At 43.9% G+C, this 24,941-nt stretch overlaps 1 protein-coding gene across 1 annotated transcript in view; it reads left to right on the forward strand.

Moving 5' to 3' along the window:
• LOC126249723 (uncharacterized) overlaps positions 1–24,941 on the forward strand; it is a 140,770-nt gene that overhangs the window by 45,460 nt on the left and 70,369 nt on the right. The window contains exon 2 of the mRNA XM_049951404.1: positions 19,753–19,863. Coding sequence (XP_049807361.1) covers positions 19,753–19,863 — 111 coding nt within the window. The remainder of the gene's footprint in view (positions 1–19,752; positions 19,864–24,941) is intronic.

Here is a 24,941-nt window from a genome sequence, read left to right on the forward strand (position 1 = left end):
TGCTCATATTGAATAAACTGTGCAAGGGGCGGTTAATAGTAGAATCAACAGGATACCTTTCTTACTTGTTTGACCTTTTCTGTCCATGCCCCGTTCCTAATCCGTTACATAATATGGAAACATTCCATACGTCTTTATTCCATTCACAGTGCTAGATTTGCATCTAATGGCCAAATTGGAACTAATTTTTTTTTTTCAGCGTAAACGCATTAACGCATTAGAATATCATCCAAGTTTCACTGCCATACAACAGTGATAGGGCACACTGGACCTCTGTGAATAGTTGCACTTTAATTATAACCACACGGTACCGCGTGACGTGCGCTCAGAGCCACCAAGCGATATTTTATCTCGCAGTGGTTTCTGTATGTCGTTTGGTATTCCACGGAATGCCTGCTGTAGCAAAGAAACTGCGACCGATACTGCGTACAAATATTCATCTACACAAATCATTTTGACTCCACTGCGAATCCTGCATGTGTTTAACCTAGCTAAGCAGAATCTCAACTGAGGGTTTCGTCCGTGTGTTCTGGGACAGGGCCTTCTGCCGGGTAAGCCCATCATGTTGACAGTTTTTTGCTGCTTTCATAGTGATAATGAGGTACATAGTTTAATTTAGGCTGAAGAGCGGCGCCTATGCTGCTGCCAGCCCCCCCCCCCCCCCCCCCGGATCGACCATTGAAATTCAACAAAGGAAAAAAAAATATTACTTTGCGGTCTGCCGCCGACCTGATCACCTGCTGTGGTGTGCGTACTGTAAGACCTTCGGTACACACACTATCAGATTATTTGACTTGTCGCTCTAACGAAGTAGGCGAGTGTCAGCAATATGTCTCGTGGTCTTATCGTGGCGTGTTTATCTTCTGCCGTTAGGTCAGACGATAGAAATGCCACTTGCACGCTTAGAGTAGCAGATTGACGGTGACCAACTTTAAACAGAACTTGATTAATTTTCACACACATTTATTAAAATAATAAAAAGCGTAGACATTACATAACTTGATTCTGGATGCTGTTTACAATTGACAATCTGAAGTTCCTTTGGTCTTGGTATGCTAATCTTATTCTCACATATCTCTCATACTTGACGAAAGTGCCTATACATTTATCTTCATGGCTATGTACAGGAATATGGTACTCTTATTAGGTGCAGACTGAAACTTGACTATAGACTGATACAGACTAGTGTAGACTGGTACAGACTGGTGCAGACAAATGCAGACTGAGTAATCGGAGGTCTGTACACTCGTTATAATACCTCGCACGTTCAGGTATCACTGCGCGTGTGTGATCCGCGAGGAGAAAAGGTTCTACGTTAGCAGCAATCTCATTGGCTGCATTACATATTAATACGCGGATCGGCGGAAGCAGAATTTGGTCTGTCTCTAAGGCAGCGCCATGTCGTAGTGCGGAGACGAACGAGCGCTGCGCCTGCGCTGTTGTGCTTAGCGGGGCGCGCTCTAGTGGGAAAGTTGTGTACGCGCTGACTATGTGGAACTATGTACAGAACACCTGTAGTCATGGACTGTGCGGCTGGTCCCGGTGGAGGTTCGAGTCCTCCCTCGGGCATGGGTGTGCGTGTTTGTCCCTAGGATAATTTAGGTTAAGTAGTGTGTAAACTTAGGGACTGATGACCTTAGCAGTTAAGTCCCATAAGATTTCGCACACATTTGAACATTTTGATCACCTGCGGTCTGTGGACACACTCTCACGTCTACATATGGCTTGTGCAGTCCTCTTTCTTCTACTCGTATTTTCTTTTCCTGTTCGAGGTCTGTTCTTCTTTATAACTACACTTGTGAACTTTAATAGTTTCTTCTTTTTATGTTCAAGAATTTCTCTTTCTTCTGAGCAGAGTCTACTGCAGGTCTCGTTGCAAGCTGTCCATTCCCCATTTCTTCGCTTAGTTAGCTGTCCTGTAACGACTCCAGCGTAAGTGACGAATCTGATTGCTCCTTATTCTTCTTCTCTTTTGTTCGTGTCATTCTTCTAGTTCCCTTTTTTCTACATGTGAGTTTGCGTTACCTTTTCTCCGTGTAAAGGGTATTGTTATTCATCTCTGTTCTGTGTTCAGTGTCCGCCCCCTCTAAGATCGTTTTTCCCACATTATCTCATTCTTATTTTCGTTTAGTATCGAATTGTTTGGAAATCTTAGTGGTGTTTGTGTTAGTGTCTCTGGGAAGGATGGAAGGAAGGAAGGAAGGAAGGATCGAAGGAAGAAGAAAGAAAGGTTTGGAATTACCATCATGTCGACCACGAGGTCATTAGAAACGGAGCACAAGTATTGACCAGAGAAGAAATCGGCACCATATACTTTGAAATGAACCATCCAGGAAATCACCTTAAGTGATTTAGGGAAGCCGGCCGTTGTAGCCGAGCGGTTCTAGGCGCTTCAGTCCGGAACCGCGAGAACGCTACGGTCGCAGGTTCGAATCCTGCCTCGGGCATGGATGTGTGTGATGTCCTTAGGTTAGTTAGGTTTAAGTAGTTCTGAGTCTAGGGGACTGATGACCTCAGATGTTAAGTCCCATAGTTCTCAGAGCCATGTAAACCATTTGAGTTAGGGAAAGCATGGAAAACCTAAATATGGATAGCTGGACGGAATTCTCCCGAATGCGAGTCCAGACATTCAGCAGTGTGCCATCTCACTCGGTTAACTTTGGGAGTTCTGCGAAACTGTGTGATCTTTCTGTGATATCTTTCTCTTGCGATATTCACGTTACAGCTCCTACTGTTCTATTAGCGGTGTCTGCGCTTTCCTAGGATTTGTGCTCTTCCTCAAAGTATTTTCCTTATCTCTGTCTCTGTGTCGATCTACGTCTAATATCCCTGACGTTATTCTTATTGCTGAGTGCTGTCTTCTTCACTGTTCTTCTGGTTTTTTCCATGTGACATTGTGAATAATGGCTACAGAGGGGAATTTTTTATCCACGTTGGAACTGACAAGTTTATTTGTTATGGACATCTCTTTAGGGTGTACGTACGTCTGGTTTTCGAGTTATTTACCGTTTAACTTATTCGATCAGGTAGTTGCACGAGCAAATTCAAGCACTTGAAAGCGCTGAAATGCGGTAATGCTCGGACTTCTATGGGTCCGTGAGTTACCACTTATGAAGTGTTCTTACCATTAAAATGTGCGCTTTTTGAAAGTGATAAATTTAAGCTAGGTGAGCCAAAGTACGTTTGTTCGGTTTGAGGAAACCAAACGAAGAACACGTTTGGCGACACTGCTTCTGGCAGGCTGCTTGAATTTGCGTACACGACGACTCGATCGGCTAACTTCAATGTTAAATAACTAGGAAACGGCGCACCGTATCGAATTTTTTCTTAAAAATTATTTCTCAGCACATCCTCCCCTGCAACACCCTTACAAACTTTTCAGCCTGTTTCTGATCACCCTGTATACTGTTCTTTTGTTGGTGATATTCCCACCCCATTTTTCACGTTCGATATCAATTATTGGACTGAAAGGTTACAGGGACGTCTGAAATGATTCATCCTTAACTTCTACATGGATTTTCAAAATTCATGTGGTATTATTTCCCATGCCTTTATTCTTTACGATCACTTCATTTGGAGAAACATCAGTATGATAGAATGTAATAGATGATTTTGTCATAATACTGTGGGCAGCTCGTTTTCATAAAGATGCGATTCTGAAATGAACTAGCTGAGTTCAATAGATTTACTCTCCTATTAATTTCACCATTCCGAAAACCCATTCCGAAATTTCAAATGGGTATGACCAAACGACGAACATATCAAAGCCCATTTTCACTTATCTCTGTCTTCACTACTGAGTAGGACATTACAGCGACTTACCGTTTTCTGTGCGTCTTCTGCAACCGGCAATCAAAGAAATTCTCTGTTCGTTAGAAGATTTATACCTAACTTCAGTCTGCGATGTCCTGATGCCGATCGTACGGTACTCGTGCTCCATTGTTGCCTTGACGGAAAGGTGAGCAAATGCAATTCTGCTCCGACCGTCTCCATTAGACGAGCACGGAGAACGGGGTAGCACACGTTAAGCTATACGAATGGAACAAATCAAGGTATGAAGTTTCACTTATCCCTTTCACTGAAAATACCCATTTTCGAGTTTCCTGAATGATTTGTGAAATAGTGACGATCTTAAAAAAAGGTAAGTGAAATGCATCAGAGGCAACACAAAGCGTTCACCGACGATCGCTACGAGAAATATCACTTATTCAGATTAACATTAAATCGCAACTATTGCACTCCCTGGCGAATAAGGTGCTGCCTTCGCAGATCACTTCTACGATGGTCATTTTTAGTTTCGCATTGTATTCAACCAGTAATTTTTCCTCTGATGTGGTGAAGAACATAATGTCCATCCCTGTCCTGAATTGCATCATGGATTACTCTTAAATGTCTCTCGGTAGACGAGCGCTCACTACTGATGGTGATCCACTGAAAGACCGTTAAGCTTGACGTCTCGCCTGGTGATGGTCGAAAGAAGTACGATATTTGCTGGCACCAAGTTTTAACCTCTCCTTGTAGAACGTGATGTATTTAATGAAAGTTTCTTCTAAGGGGTATGGCTGCCAAGAAAGCTGGTAGAAAAGTCTACGCCCCTAGAAATTCTGAAGTATTTTGTGGTTATTTGTCGGTGGCTCTTCAAGTTAGTTGGTTCAAATGGCTCTGAGCACTATGGGACTCAACTTCTGAGGTCATTAGTCCCCTAGAACTTAGAACTAGTTAAACCTAACTAACCTAAGGACATCACACACGTCCATGCCCGAGGCAGGATTCGAACCTGCGACCGCAGCGGTCTCGCGGCTCCAGACTGCAGTGCCTAGAACCGCACGGCCACTTCGGCCGGCTTCTTCAAGTTAGTTAAAAACTGCGAAAGGTGTATAGTATTTTAACACTGGAAAATTTTGCCGATTGTGATGCACGAAGTAGCTCATCTAAGCAGGTTGATGCAACAGCTCACACAGGTTTCTTGCTTGTCAAGGTTTCAGAGAACATCCTCCGCAATTGTATATCATGCGAGGCATCTGGCTAGTTCAGTCTGCTTACAAGACACCTTGGAAAATTATCTCTGGTGCGCGCTAAAATTAAAAGAATGTCATTACAGTCCGCACACATCAGATAAGCTGCAAGCCGCAGGATCCGCACTGTGGGTGGCATACCGCTCTTATGCACCGGGAAAATTTTCGTTTTCCTTGGTAGAAATAAAATGAGTTTGCATAACACTTAAACGTGCAGAACGTCAATTAAAGGTTGGAAATGTTCGTACGAAATTTTCGACGTGTTCGAACTGATTTTCATCTAAATAGAAGTCGGGTTGACCGCCTCCGGAGCCGAATCGTTAGCGTCTCTGCCGTCAGCGTAGAAGAACCCGGGTTCGATTTCCGATACTTCACACATTTTTTCAGACGTAGAGAGGTCTCAGTCTTGTGAGGCCAGATGAAGAGCTGTTTGAATGAAGAAGCAGCAGGTCCATCAAGATGCACTTACTGGCAATAATGGCTGGAGGGAGTGGTGACATACTGATCAGACGTTCCATGATCATAGATCGCTCCTCATACTGCCTCGTAGGCAGCAGAAGGGGACAGTCGGAACAGGACTAAGGCGCAGTCCTTGAGTGGCGCCCGCATCTCGTGGTCGTGCGGTAGCGTTCTCGCTTCCTACACCCGGGTTCCCGGGTTCCCGGGTTCGATTCCCGGCGGGGTCAGGGATTTTCTCTGCCTCGTGATGGCTGGGTGTTGTGTGCTGTCGTTAGGTTAGTTAGGTTTAAGTAGTTCTAAGTTCTAGGGGACTTATGACCACAGCAGTTGAGTCCCATAGTGCTCAGAGCCATTTGAACCATTTTGAACCTTGAGTGGCGCTTCGTAAAAATTGGGGTATTGCTACCAGCGGTTTTTAAACAGACGTCGAGTCACGAACACAGAAAAGGAAATCACGAACTGTGATTTTTTCATTATTTTTCTTCGTTTGTTCAGTTTGATAAAAGTTGGTGGTGACTTTAATTTACCCTCGCTATGTTGGCGAAAATACATGTTTAATTCCGGAGGTAGACATAAAATATCATCCGAAATTGTGCTAAACGCATTCTATGAAAATTATTTCGAGCAGTTAATTCATGAGCCCACGCGAATAGTAAATGGTTGTGAAAACACACTCGACTTCTTAGCAACAAATAATCGTGAGTTATTAACGAGCATCAAAACCGATTTCAGGAACAAGTCAACACAGGGTTGTAGTAGCCAGATTGAATGTTGTAATTCCCAAATCCTCGAAAAATAAGCGAAAAATATACCTATTCAAAAAAGCAGATAAAAATTCACTTGACGCCTTCCCGAGAGACAATCTCCACTCATTCCAAATTAATAATATAGGTGTAGACTAGATGTGGCTTAAATTCAGAGAAATAGTATCGGCAGCAGTTGAGAGATTTATACCAAATAAATTAACAAACGACGGAGCTGATCCTCCTTGGCACACAAAACGGGTTAGAACATTGTTGCAGTAACAACGAAACAAACATGCCGAATTTAAGCAGACGCAAAATCCCCAAGATTCGAGATCTTTTACAGAAGCTCGAAATTTAGCGCGGACTTCAATGTGACAGTTTCAACAACAAAACTTTGTCTCGAAACCTGGCAGAAAATCCAAAGAGATTGTGGTCGGATGTGAAGTATGTCAACGGCAAGAAACAATCAATGCCTTCTCCGCGCGATAGCAATGGAGATACTATCGAAGACAGTGCTCCCAACGCAGAGTTACTAAACACAGCCTTCCGAAATGCCTTCACAAACGAAGACGAGGTAAATATTCCAGAATTCGAATCGAGAACAGCTGCTAACATCAGTAACGTAAAAGTAAATATCCTCGGAGTAGTGAAGCAACTTAAATCACTTCATAAAAGTAGGTCTTCTTGTCCAGACTGTAGAGCAATTAGGTTCCTTTCGGAGTATGCTGATGCATTAGCTCCATACTTAACATTCATATACAACCGTTCGCTCGACGGAAGATCCGTACCCAAAGACTGGAAAGTTGCACAGATCACACCGATATTCAAGAAAGGTAGTAGGAGTAATACACTAAATTACAGGCCCATATCGTTAACGTCGATACGCAGCAGGATTTTATAACATATATTGTGTTCGAACATTATGAATTACCTAGAAGAAAACGGTCTATTGACACACAGCCAACATTGGTTTAGAAAACATCGTTCTTGTGAAACACAACTAGCTCTTTATTCACATTTAGTGCTGAGTGCTATTGACAAGGGATTTCAGATCGATTCCGCATTTATGGATTTCCGGAAGGCTTTTGACACTGTACCACACAAGCGGCTCGTAGTGAAATTGCGTGCTTATGGAATATCGTCTCAGTTATGTGACTGGATTTGTAATTTCCTGTCAGAGAGGTCACAGTTCGTAGTAACTGATGGAAAGTCATCGAGTGAAAACAGAAGTGATTTCTGGCGTTCCCCAAGGTAGTGTTATTGGCACTTTGCTGTTCCTCATCTATATCAGAGATTTGGGAGACAATCCGAGCAGCCGTCTTCGGTTGTTTGCAGATGACGCTGTCGTTTATCAACTAATAAAGTCATCAGAAGATCAAAACAAACTGCAAAATGATTTAGAAGAAATATCGGAATGGTACGAAAAGTGGCAGTTGACCTTAAATAACAAAGTGTGAGGTCATCCACATGAGTGCTAAAAGGAACTTAAACTTCGGTTACACGATAAATCAATCTAATCTAAAAGCTGTAAATTCAACTTAATACCTAGGTATTACAATAACGAACAACTTAAATTTGAAGGAACACATAGAAAATGTTGTGGGGAAGGCTAACTAAAGACTGCGTTTTATTGGCAGGACACTTAGAAAATGTAACAGACCTACTAAGGAGACTGCCTACACTACGCTTGTCCATCCTGTTTTAGAATACTGCTGCGCGGTGTGGGATCCTTACCAGATAGAACTGACGGAGTACATCGAAAAAGTTCAAAGAAAGACATAACGTTTTGTATTATCGCGAAATGTGGGAGAGAGTGTCACAGAAATGATACAGGATTTGGGATGGAAATCATTAAAAGAAAGGAGTTTTTCGATGCGACGGAATCTTCTCACGAAATTCCAATCACTAACTTTCTCCTCCGAACGCGAAAATATTTTGTTGACACCGACTTACATAGGGAGGAACTATCACCAAGATAAAATAACGGAAATCAGAGCTCGTACGGAAAGATATAGGTGTTCATTCTTTCCGCGCGCTATACGAAATTGGAATAATAGAGAATTGTGGAGGTGGTTCGGTGAACCCTCTGCCAGGCACTGAAATGTGATTTGCAAAGTATCCATGTAGATGCAGTTGATTTAACATCTTGGAAAAATAAGCAGTTGAAAATAGTTTTGAATCAGCTGCATATTTGCGAACGTATGTGAGTGTTAATACAAAGGAAGCACGCAATAAAAGAATAAGCCTTATAAAAATTATAAAAATAACTTTACTGTAAAAAAAAAAACAAAATTATATGGTAACAACAAATATAGAGGCAGCCTGTTCACACATGCAGATTTTTTGGAAACCAAAATCTGCCGCTAGGTAACATCCAATTCAGTCCCATACATTGTTTTATGCTTGGACGTTTGTTGGCACGCTGTCCACAGCGTGATGGTAAGTTGCTGTTCAAGTCTTGGACGGCGGCCCTTCTGTAGTACTCCAGTGTGTGAGCAGCGTTCCTGCCAACAGTTTCATCTCGTACCAAGCAAGCTCAGTCGGTTCATGTGAGCAGATACAACAGCTCACTCCTATAGTACACGTTCTGTTCAAAAGTATCCGGACACCTGTAGGTTGACATTAATACATGGTGTGTCCACATTTCTCCTTCAAAATGGCTTGCACTCTGTTGGGGACACTTCCGGTGAGGTGTATGAATGTCTGCGAAGAAATAGCCCATTCTTCCTCAAGAGCCGAAACCAGAGGAAGTTGTGATGCTAGACTCTAGGATCTTGAGCGTAGTCGACGTTGTAGCCAATAGGGGTTGTGACGACCTCCACAACTGGGGCACGTCTATTGTGGCGTTGGGCAGTATAGTGGTGCAAAATGGTTCAAATGGCTCTGAGCACTATGGGACTCAACTGCTGTGGTCATAAGTCCCCTAGAACTTAGAACTACTAATACCTAACTAACTTAAAGACATCACACACATCCATGCCCGAGGCAGGATTCGTACCTGCGACCGTAGCGGTCGCGCGGTTCCAGACTGTAGCGCCCAGAACCGCTCGGCCACTTCGGCCGGCTATAGTGGTGCAATTCGATGGCTTATACCTCATATGTGCCACTTTCACACCACTGCAGAGGAAGGTCGTTGGCAGTTTTGACCAAATTTCAAACTTATGTGTCGCAGAGGGAGACAGCTACGGTGTTTCGTAAAGGTGACCCTTTAATTGCGTTTCGCAGTGTATTCTGTTTCCATCTGTGTACAATCCGCAACGATCTACATCCAACACCTGACACGACTGCAAGCAGACTAGACTCCTGGAAAAAAAAGAGCAGTGGTGAAACAGACACACCAACTATACCTACATCGAAACTGCGCAGTCCACCTTAACGGCGCGTGGCGGAGGGTACCCTTACTACTACTAGTCATCTCCTTTCCTGTTCCACTCGCAAATAGAACGAGGGAAAAACGACTGCCATATGCCTCCGTATGAGCCCTAATTTCTCGTATCTTATCTTCGTGGCCCTTACGCGCAATGCCCGTTGGAGTTAACAGGATGGTTCGGCAGTCAGCTTCAGATGCCAATTCTCTAAATTTTCTCAATAATGTTCCTAGAAAAGAACGTCGCCTTCCCTCCAGTTATTCCCATTTGAGTTCTCGAAGCATCTCCGTAACACTTGTGTGTTGTTGAAATCTACCAGTTGCGAGGTGCCGGGGCTAGCAGTGTATTTATCACTAAGTTCTACTAGAATCCACATATGTAAATCATGATCTAAGCCCCCCCTATTCTAACTCCGACTTTTGCTGTTGCACAAGGATAAAAGAAATACGCGAACTGACTCTAATCAACCCTGCTAGTGGAGTAGAAGAGAGTTTGGCACCTGCAATAATTTAATTTGATAAATAAGTTAAATAAACCAAGGTTTCATTAGCATAGTGAGGAATGATAGGGTTGCTCTATCGATTAACAGAATGAAAGTTCTGTCCAAAATAACAATATGATTTATTAAGATTAAACACAGAATAGTAAAAGAAATACAGGAAATATTTATAAAACATCAAATTGTCTAAAATTGGAGATTCATACAAACACTATAAAGGTGAAGTTGTCCCTAACTTAGATCGTGAGGTTTAAGACGAAGTGGTATGTGGAGCCAATTCCTTTCCACTCAAATCTCAAGAGAGACACACAGCTAACCCAACAGTAATTGCTGCTACTCGAAACAGAACAAAGTTAGAAAAGGATGAACAGGCGCGCTCTGCTGAGCTCTGATTGTCACCTAGGAAAATCCCTATCTGCCGGTGCTGCGGACGTACATTACCAAACGGTCTTCTGCTCTCCCAGAACACGATCTGGCGTACCGCAGGCGAGGGCTGGTTGCTTCGACGTCCTCGACCGAAAGGCGACTGCCGACTCCTAGAGCACCCGTACAGGCCGAACACACAACATTCCCGCCCCCACGACAGTGGCCGTGGTTACGTTCCAATCAGCAACTCGAAAACCGGCGGAAATTCCACTCCATTGCCGGGGCACTACCATTCCACCAATGGAGATTCTTGGCGACAATTTCTGTGCTGATTTTGCTCCGTCACGGAGCTATGCCCTGAGCAAGCCAATCACAGTCCTATTTTGCAGAAAGCGCGGGAATTTTCCCGCCACAGCTGCCTGGGTACATAAGTCATTCCCACGCCTCGCTGGTAGCCTGCCAGAAAGTGTTTTCGCTAAGCTTCTGCGAAGCAACGGAACCTCCAGCCCAGCCGCCACTTCCGGCTCCAAACGGGCGCGTCTCCTGACAATGCCGGCGTCCGGAAAGCATTCACTCGACCCCCCACACCTGTCGGCCTACCCTTTCAAAGTCAGAAGAGCCCGCCTGTCACTGGACCACCCGGGTGGCGAGAGACGCTGCATGGGAAGTCCGCGTGTGAAGGAATAGCAACGGAACCTCCACCGCATGCAACTAGAGAGGAGAATCGTAAGATAGAAATATGAGAGGGGGCTCATGCCACCTCTCATTGCCCCTACGCCATTTTAGATTGTAATTGGTGAGCGGTTGGCTCACTTAGGAGCAAGGTAGTGAGTCAATCGCCCAAGAACAATCTTACAAAGTGACTCCACATGCCGCACTCTATAAAAAAAATCACTGCAGCTGAAAAATGCAGCTCATAGAGGGAGGATTATTTATGATGTAGCCAACTTCACCTTCTTAATATGGAACACTAACACTCACATCACACATCCATACCCAGGGAGCCCCTTCCAAACACCGATTCACACAGATATTCACTCTCTAAATATGGCCCGGGCATGTGAGCCAAATATGGAGCAATTTATTCTTTACAATCAAAGTTGTAGTGCTCCGCAATTGAATGCCCAAGATTTTACAACAATTTGAATCATGAAACTAACCTGAACTCACTCTCACATGATACTATTTAAGTTAACAATCTCTTTGTGAGCTTTCAGAATCTAATTACAACCTCCGATTCATTCTGTCTCCCTGCAGCAAGAATAACCTTTACAAAATGTTCCCTGAACTGATGGTCCATTCACAATGACAGTGGTGGTATCTGCTTCAGTTTATGGGGACTTCAGGCACACTGTTCGCATACACACAACAATAAATACAAAATACAAAAAAACATGGTGTGGAGAACAATACAGTAATTTGTAATAAGAATTACAGTGTAAAAACACAAACACATACAAGGTATAACATACATTACAAAACCGACATTAGAGAAAGAAATTTAAGAAAGAAAAGAAAAAAAAGAAACAAGGTTCATAGGGCATCAAGTTGTGCGTGCACATTGCACAATGTTCACGACTGTGCTGAGAATGAGGCACTAAATCACATTGCTAGAAATATTCGAAGCACTTCACACATTACACCTTACTGACATCACATAGGGCTAAACGTCGGGTGTTGTTGCTATGTTGTTGAAACGGCAGTAGGGTATGCTGGAGCATCTGCAGTACTCTGTTGAGATTGGACCAAGACCCACGCATATGATGACGGCAGTATGGTAGGAAGACACAGTGATAGGCTCTCCTCACGTCGATTAATTGTCTCTGAGGTCTACTTGTTGGGATACATCACTAGTGTAGGCCTCTTCTCTCGCTGGACAGTACTTTATGTTTCCCAATATTGCAGTTCGACGAGGGATGATGGCACGTGGAGTGACTCCACAAGTGTGTGAAGTCATCCATACAGGATCGAACTAGGAGCAACGATTGCTAAAACTGCTCTCTAATAGAGAGGAGAAGTTAGAAATGAGACCATACATTTGTTAGTGTGGCACGATACTGCTTTGTGTATGCAGATCGGCCAATGCTAGTGAGTTGTAAAAACCCAAACAGGTGAGTATATAGCGTCCCTTTCTGTCCTGAGGGACATGAGGCGCAGGTTCTGACACGATATGTGATCTTCTTCGTGTACTCACGACAACGTGGTCTGCCGCAGGGAATCCCTCCAAACGGCTGCCGCGTCCGGAGAGCTAGCAGGCTGTCGCGTGTGGGTCGCGTGTCAGTGTCAACGGCCAGCCCCACTTTCGCTTGTGGCCCGGCGAGGGCTGTCTGCCGCCTAATCCCTCAGGTACACGGCCTGGTGCTGTCAGCTTGTAGGACCGGATGCTCTCCCGCCCTTCACGTCAGGTAGCGCGCTGACGCTTTCTTCTTGCAGGTAGCCGATGAACTCCGGCTGGCCCCTGCATTGCCACGATCCCCGTCATCTGCACAATTCTTACAAAAATCTTATTCCTAACTTTTCCCCATGACCTTCTATGTTATAATAAATTTACAGAACGATACATTGATGGTCTGTCATTTCAGACGCTCTAATTTTAATTTTATAGTTATTTATCTGTAGCTATCATAACAAAAATCATGGAAATAATTTATCTTGATATTTGTGTAGAGACCGATCTCACTATTGTACATGGTGTGTGACGCTATATAGGATGAAGAACTAAATGTGCGGGCCCGCACTAATATTACTATTAATTATATAGATCGACAGTAGACATGCTCAAGAATTAACTACCATTTGCCAACGATCTACATTCTATGTCTTTTAATTCAATTATGTTGTTATGCAGGTCTAAGTTTTACTGTGCTATAAGGAACATGCAACTATGCTACTTTCGCTCGCCGGTCGTCCCTCCATCTCGGGTCTGTGATTTGATGACCTGAAAAATAACATCCCAACAGGCGCGCCCAAACACAACACTTGTGGTAGAAAACCCCCACAATATTAATCTAGTTATTGTTAAATCCTACAGTTTAACTTATCCTAGTATATCGTACCCCTTTTTTTTATTTATTTATTTATTTTTTTTTTTTTACCTTATACAATACTCTTACATAATTCCTGTTACGTTGAGATGTCTCGCTGCTCGCCGCTATTGACGACAGTGATGTGCGCGCCGTACGACATGGCCTCAGAGTTCTCACTACGCCTCACTGAAACTCCAGAGACTAGGTTAGCCATGGCTATACACGACAATAAATTTATAGTTGCAACTTCCTTCTCTATCTGATGCGGTTTTCGGGATCAAAGCACACCTTTCCAGAAGCAATGTAATATGACCAAGCCAGTGGTGGTTCCTGTTGAGCATTCAGTCGCCCAACACACGCCAGCTACACAGTATGTCACGAATATCCAAGTATAAGTCCCTGGTTATTCATCTGTGACAGTCACGAGCAGCACGCTAAATCCCCAACCAGCACATTGGCATGGTAGGCTTTATGCTCGCATTTCTCTCGTCTAGGGCACCATTGGAGTCAAACGCTCACAGGATCACCCCGACTTGCAAGACAACGATGCTGGCGCAGCTCTGCAAAAAAAACTATACTGCCCATATTCATCCTCGAAATCACGCAATATACCACAATCTTGCAGTGCACTGACGCGTGCCTGCAAGCATTGGTATGAACGTTTCACGAACTGGTTGTGGCCGCTATTGAGCGTATCACGACTTCTCAGAACGCTTCTAAGAGCACGTTCTTGTATGCGCCCGTTTGTGCGACATCTCCTCACTCATCATTATCCCTCAACATGGACACCAGATAGGAAAGGACAAAAACATTGCTCATGGAAAGGTAGTCCCTCTTATCGCAACGACAGAGGAGATCCCGAACATAGACAAAAAAAGAGGATAGCAGCAGTAAATTCTTATGCAAGACAACGCAGCGTGTTAACACTTTAGCAATCTTAATCTATTAATGCAACGGTTATTGTTCCCCGAAGAAAGGTTCATATCTTTGCCTATTCTACTATGTACACCACTTAAACTACTATTATTCCACGAACTTCTTTGTGTGAGAGAAGTGGTGGAGTCCTATGGACTAGCGTCAGTCCCTTCTTAGACTCCCCCTCCTCTGACGTGTATTAGGATTTGGAGGTCTAATTTCTATCTCCCGGTTCTCCTGTTGTCCTTGATTTCGCTCTCTCCAATTACGGTCGCTTTGCCGTTCGTCATTCCTCCTGTCCCAGATTGCTTGTCTAGATTGACCTTGTTCCCTAACGTTCTCGTTTCCGTGTCTCTGGTTTCCATAATCTTGACTTGCGTAACCTTGATTTCCGTAACCCTGGTTTCCTAACCGACGAGCGCGATTATGCGATCTGTTGTCGTCTGCCCTTGCTGGCCCGTCGTATTTGTTATTTTGCGCCTTCTTCCTGTCCTTTGCGTCTTGTTTATCGAAGACTACTTCGAGTTCGCGCAATAGACTCTTGAATGCTTCTATGTCAGATCCACACTTCCCGACAAGTGTCTGTTGATACCTAATAGGCAATTTGGAAAAGCAAAATTTAATGATTTCTCCGTTGCTATATGGACTATCTAAAAACTGATTCTTCTTGAGTAAATCATCAAAAAATTTGGTTGCGTTCCTATGCCCGGACACTTCCAGTTCAGGACAAAATATTATTTCCTCTTTAATCCTGTCTTGCGTTTCCTTTGACCAGTAGGTCCGCAGGAATGCACCAACAAATTCCTGATAAGTCCGACACGTCGCAGCCACGCCCCGCATCTTTTCCGCAGCTTGGCCTTCGATGTGTCCACACATGAATTCTAATTTGGCCTGGGTTGGCCATGACGACGGTAATGAATTTGTAAATTGCATCACCCAGCTCTTCGGATGCATCGACCCTCCATTATCTTTGAATTTCTGGAATTTTAGTATCGACAGGAAGTGATTGTGATCAAAATTCTGTCCGATCCTCGCACTGGTGCTGTCACTCGTTTCCGATACTTGCACGTCTGCTGAGTGTCCTGATCTATCTTGCTGATAACTGTGATGTGCTACGTCTGTATCACAGTGGAAGTGGCATTCAGCATTCACTCTTCTAAGTGGGCTGCAATTATTGGAGCTATTACTCTCTGTTTCTGCGTGTGCATTGTTAGTTCCGCACTCTGTCACTGGGCTAGAGCACGGCGGGCTTTTCCTCGGAGATACAATTCTGTGTACTCCATCATTGGTATCCGAACGCGCAGTGCTCGTGTGCCCGTTTCGCTCTAGTGTTGCTATCCGACTCTCTACTTCTTTCATTCGTTTCGTGATGTTCGTAACCACAATATTCCCTTGAGTCTTTAAGAATGCTAGGGATTTTGAGTGGGATTGTGTTGTACGTCGCAAGCGACCTGCGAGTTGAGAAGTTACTTTTGCGATTTTCATTGCCCCTGTTGCTGCCGTTTTGGCTAGGCCTGCTACCTTTTGTGCTACCAATGACATTTGTTTGGCTTCTCCACATTCTTTCTTTATTGTTAGTAATTCCCCACGAATTTTCCCTATATGCGAAATTATTGCCTGAGTGTCCTTCTTACGCTGTTCGTCAGCTTCTTCCTTCTCCTTCTTGCGTTGTTCGTCAGCTTCTTCTTTCATTGATCGTAGGAAGCTCAGTATTGGGTTAATGTCATCAATTTGATCCTCGTCACACATGGGTGATGTAACTCTGGACACCTGGGCGCTAGAGCTCTGACGTGGCCGAGCTGGCCCCTGTCTGCTCTCGTTCGTTTGATTATAAACTTCGGCTACCGTCTCGACCTGTGTGACTGTCTCTGTTTCATCCTCTACCTCACTATCATAATCACGGCCGCAACGCTGCTCTAAGATCGCGTCCAAATCACCTTCCTCATCAATGACCCTGTCGTCCTGTGCTGCTAAAAATGTGCCCATCTCATCTCCGAACCTATTCCCGTCAGTAAACTGCCCCTTATCCATTATTCTATCCTCTTTTGTTTTAGCTTCGATCGATAATAGTCGTGCCTTACTTCTCGTTATCATTCATGAAAAACAAATTTATCTAGAATGCACAATTAAATTAATCTACTCCATATATTTTTTCACATAGACATAAAATTTCAACAACGCTGTTCCAACGCTGTAATCGCAAACACAATTTGATATGGTACAGAAACCGCACACAAATCCGACAAAGTGCGATGCGGTACGGACACCACATCAACGAAACACAAAAAAACAATGAACAAAAAAAATATATACACTGAAAACAAAAACTGTAATCATGCGCCGCTACTTAAAACTAAACGCGGAACTACCAGAAAAAAACTTGGGTATTAATCAATAAAAAAATTAGAGAAAAAAAATTTGAATGTTCGTACTAAGAATACTGTTTGTTAATCAGTGATTCTCAGGAAAGATCCGAGGCTAAGGGTCGCCATATTATGCGAGGTGCCGGGGCTAGCAGTGTATTTATCACTAAGTTCTACTAGAATCCACATATGTAAATCATGATCTAAGCCCCCCTATTCTAACTCCGACTTTTGCTGTTGCACAAGGATAAAAGAAATACGCGAACTGACTCTAATCAACCCTGCTAGTGGAGTAGAAGAGAGTTTGGCACCTGCAATAATTTAATTTGATAAATAAGTTAAATAAACCAAGGTTTCATTAGCATAGTGAGGAATGATAGGGTTGCTCTATCGATTAACAGAATGAAAGTTCTGTCCAAAATAACAATATGATTTATTAAGATTAAACACAGAATAGTAAAAGAAATACAGGAAATATTTATAAAACATCAAATTGTCTAAAATTGGAGATTCATACAAACACTATAAAGGTGAAGTTGTCCCTAACTTAGATCGTGAGGTTTAAGACGAAGTGGTATGTGGAGCCAATTCCTTTCCACTCAAATCTCAAGAGAGACACACAGCTAACCCAACAGTAATTGCTGCTACTCGAAACAGAACAAAGTTAGAAAAGGATGAACAGGCGCGCTCTGCTGAGCTCTGATTGTCACCTAGGAAAATCCCTATCTGCCGGTGCTGCGGACGTACATTACCAAACGGTCTTCTGCTCTCCCAGAACACGATCTGGCGTACCGCAGGCGAGGGCTGGTTGCTTCGACGTCCTCGACCGAAAGGCGACTGCCGACTCCTAGAGCACCCGTACAGGCCGAACACACAACATTCCCGCCCCCACGACAGTGGCCGTGGTTACGTTCCAATCAGCAACTCGAAAACCGGCGGAAATTCCACTCCATTGCCGGGGCACTACCATTCCACCAATGGAGATTCTTGGCGACAATTTCTGTGCTGATTTTGCTCCGTCACGGAGCTATGCCCTGAGCAAGCCAATCACAGTCCTATTTTGCAGAAAGCGCGGGAATTTTCCCGCCACAGCTGCCTGGGTACATAAGTCATTCCCACGCCTCGCTGGTAGCCCGCCAGAAAGTGTTTTCGCTAAGCTTCTGCGAAGCAACGGAACCTCCAGCCCAGCCGCCACTTCCGGCTCCAAACGGGCGCGTCTCCTGACAATGCCGGCGTCCGGAAAGCATTCACTCGACCCCCCACACCTGTCGGCCTACCCTTTCAAAGTCAGAAGAGCCCGCCTGTCACTGGACCACCCGGGTGGCGAGAGACGCTGCATGGGAAGTCCGCGTGTGAAGGAATAGCAACGGAACCTCCACCGCATGCAACTAGAGAGGAGAATCGTAAGATAGAAATATGAGAGGGGGCTCATGCCACCTCTCACAGTAACAAATCTAGCAGCCCGCCTTTGAAATGCTTCGATGTATTCCTTTAATGCGACCTGGTACGCATCCCAAACACTCGAACAATACGCAAGAAAAGTCGCACCAGCGTTTTATATGCGGTCTCCTTTACAGAAGAATCACACTTTACTAGAATTCTCCCAATAAACCGAAGCCGACCATTTGCCTTTCCTACCACATTCCTCAGATGCTCGTTCCATTTCATATGGCTTATTGCATTTAAACGACGTGACTGTGTCAAGCAGGACACTGTTAATGCTGTATATGAATACTACGTGTTTGTTTTTCTACTCATCAGCATAAGCTTATATTTTTTTACATTTAGCTCTAGCTGCCATTCTTCATACCAACCAGAGATCTTGTCTAAATCATCTTGTATCCTCCTACAGTCACTCAACTTCGACACCTTACCGCACACCACAGCATTATCAGGAAACAACCGCTGACCACTGCCCAACCCGTCCGCCAAATCATTGAAGTATAACAGCGAGCGTATCACACGTCGCTGGGGCACTCCCGACGACACATTTGTCTCTGATGAACACTCGCCGTCGAAGACAACATATTGGGTTCTATTACTTAAGAAGTCTTCGAGCCATTCACATATCTGTGAAACTATTCCATATGCTCGTGCCTTCGTTAACAGCCTGAAATATGGCACCGTGTTAACGCTTTCCATAAGTCTAGAAATATGGAATCTGCCTATTGCCCTTCATCCATAGTTCGCAGTATATCAAGTGAGAAAAGCGCAAGCTCAGTTTCACACGAACGCTGATTTCTAAAACCGTGCTGATTCGTGGATATAAGATTCTCGGTCTCAAGAAAATTTATTATATTCGAACTCAGAATACGTTCAAGTATCCTGCAGCAAACCGATGTCACAGACATTGGTCTGAAATTTTTAAGGTCCGTTCTTTTGCGCTTTTTTTACAGTCGCTTGGGACTTTGCTTTGGGCTACAGACTCACGATAAACTTGAACAATATGCCAGCAAAACCTCCGTAGTGCTCATCGACCATCCGAAGTTAACATGTGAGATGTATCTCTTAGAGATTCAGGGATGTCGAATGCAACACGCGGATACTCACAGTGATAAAGATTTATTTTGAAATGAACGCGCTTTAGAACAATTGTCGATCTGTGATCATGACGAGATTGATCACCTTCATGTCGAAAGATTAGTATTGGCCTTGGACTGGTTGAAAATTCTTTCAAAAATAAATAAATAAATAAAATAATTGGTTCAAATGGCTCTGATCACTATGGGACTTAACATTTGAGGTCATCAGTGCCCTAGATTTAGAATTAATAAACCTATCTAACCTAAGGACAGCACACACATCCATGCCCGAGGCAGGATTTGAACCTGCGACCGTAGCTGCAGCGCGGGTCCGGACTGAAGCGCCTAGAACCGTGCTTGCCACAACGGCCGGTGAAAATTCTTTATCTATACTTGTGCCTGGACACCAAATTTCAATTTTGTGAGACTATAGTTGTTATCTGGTACGGAGCTGGAGGTAATGTTGATTTCAGGCCCTGTCGGCGCGGAGGGCAGGCGGCGGTGCCCTCTGTGCGACTCCTCCGTGTACAGCTACTGCAGCGAGAAGCTGCTGCACGACGCCTGCTGCTGCAGCGCGCCACTCGGTAAGCACTCCCTCTCTGTTCTTGACGATGCCACGGCCCGCAGCGCTCACAAGCAACCTCTTGAGTGCAAGGTCGCAAGTTCAATCTTTAGTAAGGGTCATTTGAAAGTGATGTGTTAACAATTATGACAGGAAAAGTGGTAGCTGCTAGTGACTCGTCGTGTGCATCAGGGCGACAGAAAATGAGTGTCCAAGAGGTACCGCGATCAACCTTCTATGGGAGGTACGTATTACACTTCACAAAGTGGACGTCGACGGTATTCAAGAAATGTTCAAAATAAACCATTAAGTTGCATCGCGAACCCCTTCGCACCATGAAGATCGAAGGCGAACTCCTTAGGAATTGCAAACCGTGCAGGCCGTTCAGCCAGGTTTCCACTCTCAAAGAATGAACATAGAATCATATTGGTGTAGAGGGCTGATGAGAACTGATCGAATGTGATGGCATGTAACCGAATGTGAAACAGTCTGTCGTGGAGCTTATCGCGAAATAGGCGTAGCTACAGACAGTGCGATAATATATTTTATAGGCACGGAAAAAAACAAACATCCAGATGCTGAATTTGTCCAGTGGTTCCAGGTGGTATGAATTGCAATGTCACTTACTTTTCACGAGGGACAGTTTGCTCTAAAGGAGCATGATTTTTATTCGCAGATCAAGAATCAAACAACAGCAAGTTATTTTGACCAGCTATTGGCCAAAAGCAGTGCTCATACCACAGTTGTAGTTGTCTTACACCCATTTTCCTCCTCTTGCTTGCTGTGACGTACAGTCACACCAAAAAGTATTGGCACAGTTACATTTTAGTGGTTGTAGGTTAAACAAAACATATATTTCAGAACAGAACCCAGACACGAGCCACCTTACATTACATAGGTTACCTGTCCGTGAAGTAACATACAGTGCTATGAAAACAAACATCGCTCTTCTGCATCCAAAAAAGTATTGGCACACGCGTATGAATCGGACAGTGTGTTCGTTCGTTTTCTTCATTGATGTTTACCTTCTAATAGCTAGTGTGGATCCCTTTAGCATCTATAACAGCACGTAAATACCTATGAATGCTTTGTATTAAATTCCGGGTGATATCAGGGGTAATTTTCGACCATTCCTCCAGGAGCACTTTCTCCAAGTCGTTTTTACCGGACAGACGCCTTTTTCTGACTTGTGTGTTAAGATGAGCCCACGGGTTCTCAAAGGGGTTCAACTGAGGGCTCTGAGGTGGTGTTAGAACCCTTCTGGAGGAATTGTATAGTAACCACTCCCGGGTTTTCATGGCGGTATGTTTTGGGTCGTTGTCTTGCTGGAAATGAAACACCCCAGTAAGGCCCAATGTCTGTGCACTAGTGTGTAAATTACCTCGCAACACGTCGATGTATCTTATATGATCCATTGAACCGTGGAATTACAGCTAGATTTCCAACGCCGGACGCCGCCATACAGCCCCAGACCATGATACCGCCCCCACGGCGCCAAACTTTTTTTCTTGCATCAAATCCGAACACATTGAACTTCGAAACGTCGCTAAATATCACAGTGTTCCAAAACTCCATCGGCTTGCTGATGTAGTCCTTGGCAAACTGCAGGCTTTTCTGCCGGTTAATTTCCGATATGTATGGCTTTTTCCTGGGAGAACGTCCATGCATGTCAGCCTCATTCAACACATTTCGTATAGTTTGAGCACTAACCGTCTTGTCGGACGTTGTCTGAACAACCTCAGCAATAGTTGTTGCACTTGTAGCAGGTTCCTTCCGAGCAAGTGCAATGATACGGCGACGCTCTCGGGTTGTAAGCACTTTTGGATGTCCAGGACGACAATATTCACTGTTGTTCCAGTCTCTTTATATTTATTAATGATGGCTCGTACCGTGGTGTAGCTAACTGACACCTCTTCTCCGATTTGTCGATAGCTTCTCCCTTGTGAATGGAGCAATACCACTCTCTCACGCAACGCCACTGAATGTTCGTTCTTCTTCGGCCCCATGCTGACCACTATCGCGCAATACAGCAACATTCTAGCGACTGGGCCGTCAACAACACGCAGTGTCTACTGCGTCAGCAGATGGCGTTCCAGTACCTGAAAACCCAGCAATATACCGAGAAGCCACGCTCTGTGCCAGTACTTTTTGTGTGCAGAGGAGATACATGTGTGCCCTTAACACTGCATTTCTTTGTTAACTGTAGGCACTGTGGGCAGAATTGTAATGTCTGGTATGTGAGGTAGCACGTACATGTGCTGTGTACCGGAAGGTGCGACGTTTGTAACCAGAAACGATAAATACGCACGTGTGCCAATACTTTTTGGTGCGATTGTAAATATTCTCTTCTTCCATTGCGAGATCACGCACACGAGAAAGAATTACAGGGGGGCAGAGCACCTCCAGCTTCTCGCAGCACAATAAACAACTTTCCAGCCAATTTGCCATCCAGATTAACAGTCGGCATAATTGTATACGAATCCGTTAAGGCATTGATGTTAGTTGATCTTGATGCAACTCACTTGGTACCTCTAATTTCCAGAGTTTCTTTCACATGCATTTTCTCTTCAAATCCCGATTAGTCGGAGTTGAAAACAAATTCCTTACGGGACGTTAGGAGAAACTTGTTTACCTCATCTACAAATTTTGTTCTGTTTCCGCAGTTTGCTGTGCATCGTCAGTTTGACGCTTTGTTTGAAATTTCGTTATCTTACGTCGTGCAATTCTGTAGCGCTGTTTGAAGTTATGGAACCATCCACTGATTCCCTTGAAATCACTGTAACCTATGTCGCTCGCCATTTTATGTGCATAACATAGCAGGTCACCACCATGCACAACCTGTAAATTGTATCGAGTATCCTTGAAACGCCCAAACAACAGTTTTTGTAACAAGTGCGCCTTGTCCTCCCTTGAATATCGGTAGTTTTTCTTGTGCACTACAAGGTCACATTGACACGGACTTATTCGAAATCTGTTCATGATTTTTTCTGTACTATGCTACGGACGATATTCCGTGTACGTAATTATGTTCAGTACCCGCTCCATGGACAACGATTTACCGTTACTACGTCTCAATAGAGACAGAATAGTTAAGGGTATACGACACCACACATTCCACTGACTCATTTTGCAGAAACGCTAATATTTCATCTGCCACTTCTTTCTCCCTTTCCGAAATACCTTGGGTTCCTTTATGACGAAATGCCAACTTCGGCAACTGTTGTTGGAGATATAACGCAATGTTTGCCACGTTTTTCGCTGCCATTCCTCTGCTTTGTATCAACACCAATAGCAGTGTAGCACTCTTGTGAGTTACTCGTCGACTAAGCAGTTCAATATCGCTCCACAGCCTCAAGCTGTGCTCACCACTGGATACCTCCAGTCCCGTCCCCTGTTGCCATTAGCAGCCAACATTGTGGTTGTATGGTAGAGTACACGTGAGGCGTCGAATGCTGTAAACATCATTGGCCTTTTGCGACCTCGCACTCGAGGGGTTCTTTGTCATTTTCCGTTTGGGAAAAGTCGTCAGTGACCTGTGCTACCCTAAAACAGTTCGGCCGGCTGCCACGATGATTCCTTCCACATACCTAAACAACTGCAAAAATGTACAACTTTAAAGAAGTTCAAGTAACTTTAACATAGACGAGATATTCAAGGGTGGCAGGGATACTCATGAAGGTTCCCGTCGACCACGTCTTACCACCACAAGGGAGCAACGCCGTGTAGTGCGCCAAACACATTGTAAAAATGGCTCAAATGGCTCTAAGCACTATGGGACTTAACATCTGAGGTCGTCAGTCCCCTAGACTAACTACGTAAACCTAACTAACCTAAGGACAGCACACACATCCATGCCCGTGGCAGGATCCGAACCTGCGACGTAGCAGCCGCGTGGTTCCGGACTGAAGTGCCTAGAACCGCTCGAGAACACATTGTAATCACTTCACATCTGCACCTGCCCTCCGTGAACAAGTAATCGAATCCCTTCTGCGTCGTCTTGCACCACTGGTCGAAGACTAGCATCCGTCGGACAAGGATATTACTACTGAGCTGTAATCAGTTCCTAACAAAATCTAAAGTGAAATGGAAATGAAGCGCCCAGAAAGGGAGAAGGAAACGTAATAAAACTTCACAGGTTGAGAGGTCTCGCGTGATTTATGATAATATAATATATTTTTCTCGTTCTTTTTATATGAATGTCGTTATTACGTGGTGGGCTTTTCTCAAAATTAATTGTTTATCTGGTTATTAGTTTAATTTTGATTTTTTCTTTGATTTGAATTAAATTGCTTTTTGTAAGGCGGTTTGTTCAATGAAAGTTATTCCTTAGCAAAATCATTAATCACGTTAATAATTGTAAGCACGCTACATATAAGTTGAAAACTGAAATAAACTTTTTTAGGTTCTTGCCTCGGCTAAACGTTTTTGATCAAATATGAGATCTCTGGTTATTATTTGCGTTTGCCCACACACGCGCTAGAGAATAATTTCTTACCGTTTTCTTTCGTGATGCATTGTAGCCTGAGTCGTGGCTCTGAATCTCGGCTGTTAAACTGAAAATAAAAATCTTAAAGCTATGTCTTCCGTTGCAGCGTCTGGCGGCTGTGGAAAAAATATGTATTATAATTGAAGCGTGCGAATAATCCGCTTCCGCTAATTTCATAAATTAAAATTGCCACGTAATGGCGGCTGTGGCTTCAACGGTGGCTGCAATTGTTGCGCTGAAAATAACTTGAATTACTGATATTCAAAGGAAGCGGACATGAGATAGGGCTTACCTCTTACAAGTAAAAGTTAATAATAGCATGAAACTAAGATATTATCTGATTACAAGTATAATAATGTTTACATTCAACAGCACTCGCCAAGATGTCCGACTACTCGAATCGAAGACAAGAGAGAGAGAGTCATATCGGATAAAATATGAAAAAAGATGGTTTCTTTTCCATCTACATGGTCCATTATTGTCAGAGTGCATCTTTTTTATTCTTTGCACTAGAAAATGATCCACAGTTTTGTATCCCGCCTGGAAGGCGGCGCGTGGGTTGGATCAGGGAAAGGTAAAACACGTCGGTACTGCTGTATGAATTTAAATCCCCT

The sequence above is a fragment of the Schistocerca nitens genome, chromosome 3, assembly GCF_023898315.1.
Source record: "Schistocerca nitens isolate TAMUIC-IGC-003100 chromosome 3, iqSchNite1.1, whole genome shotgun sequence".
NCBI lineage: Eukaryota > Metazoa > Arthropoda > Insecta > Orthoptera > Acrididae > Schistocerca > Schistocerca nitens.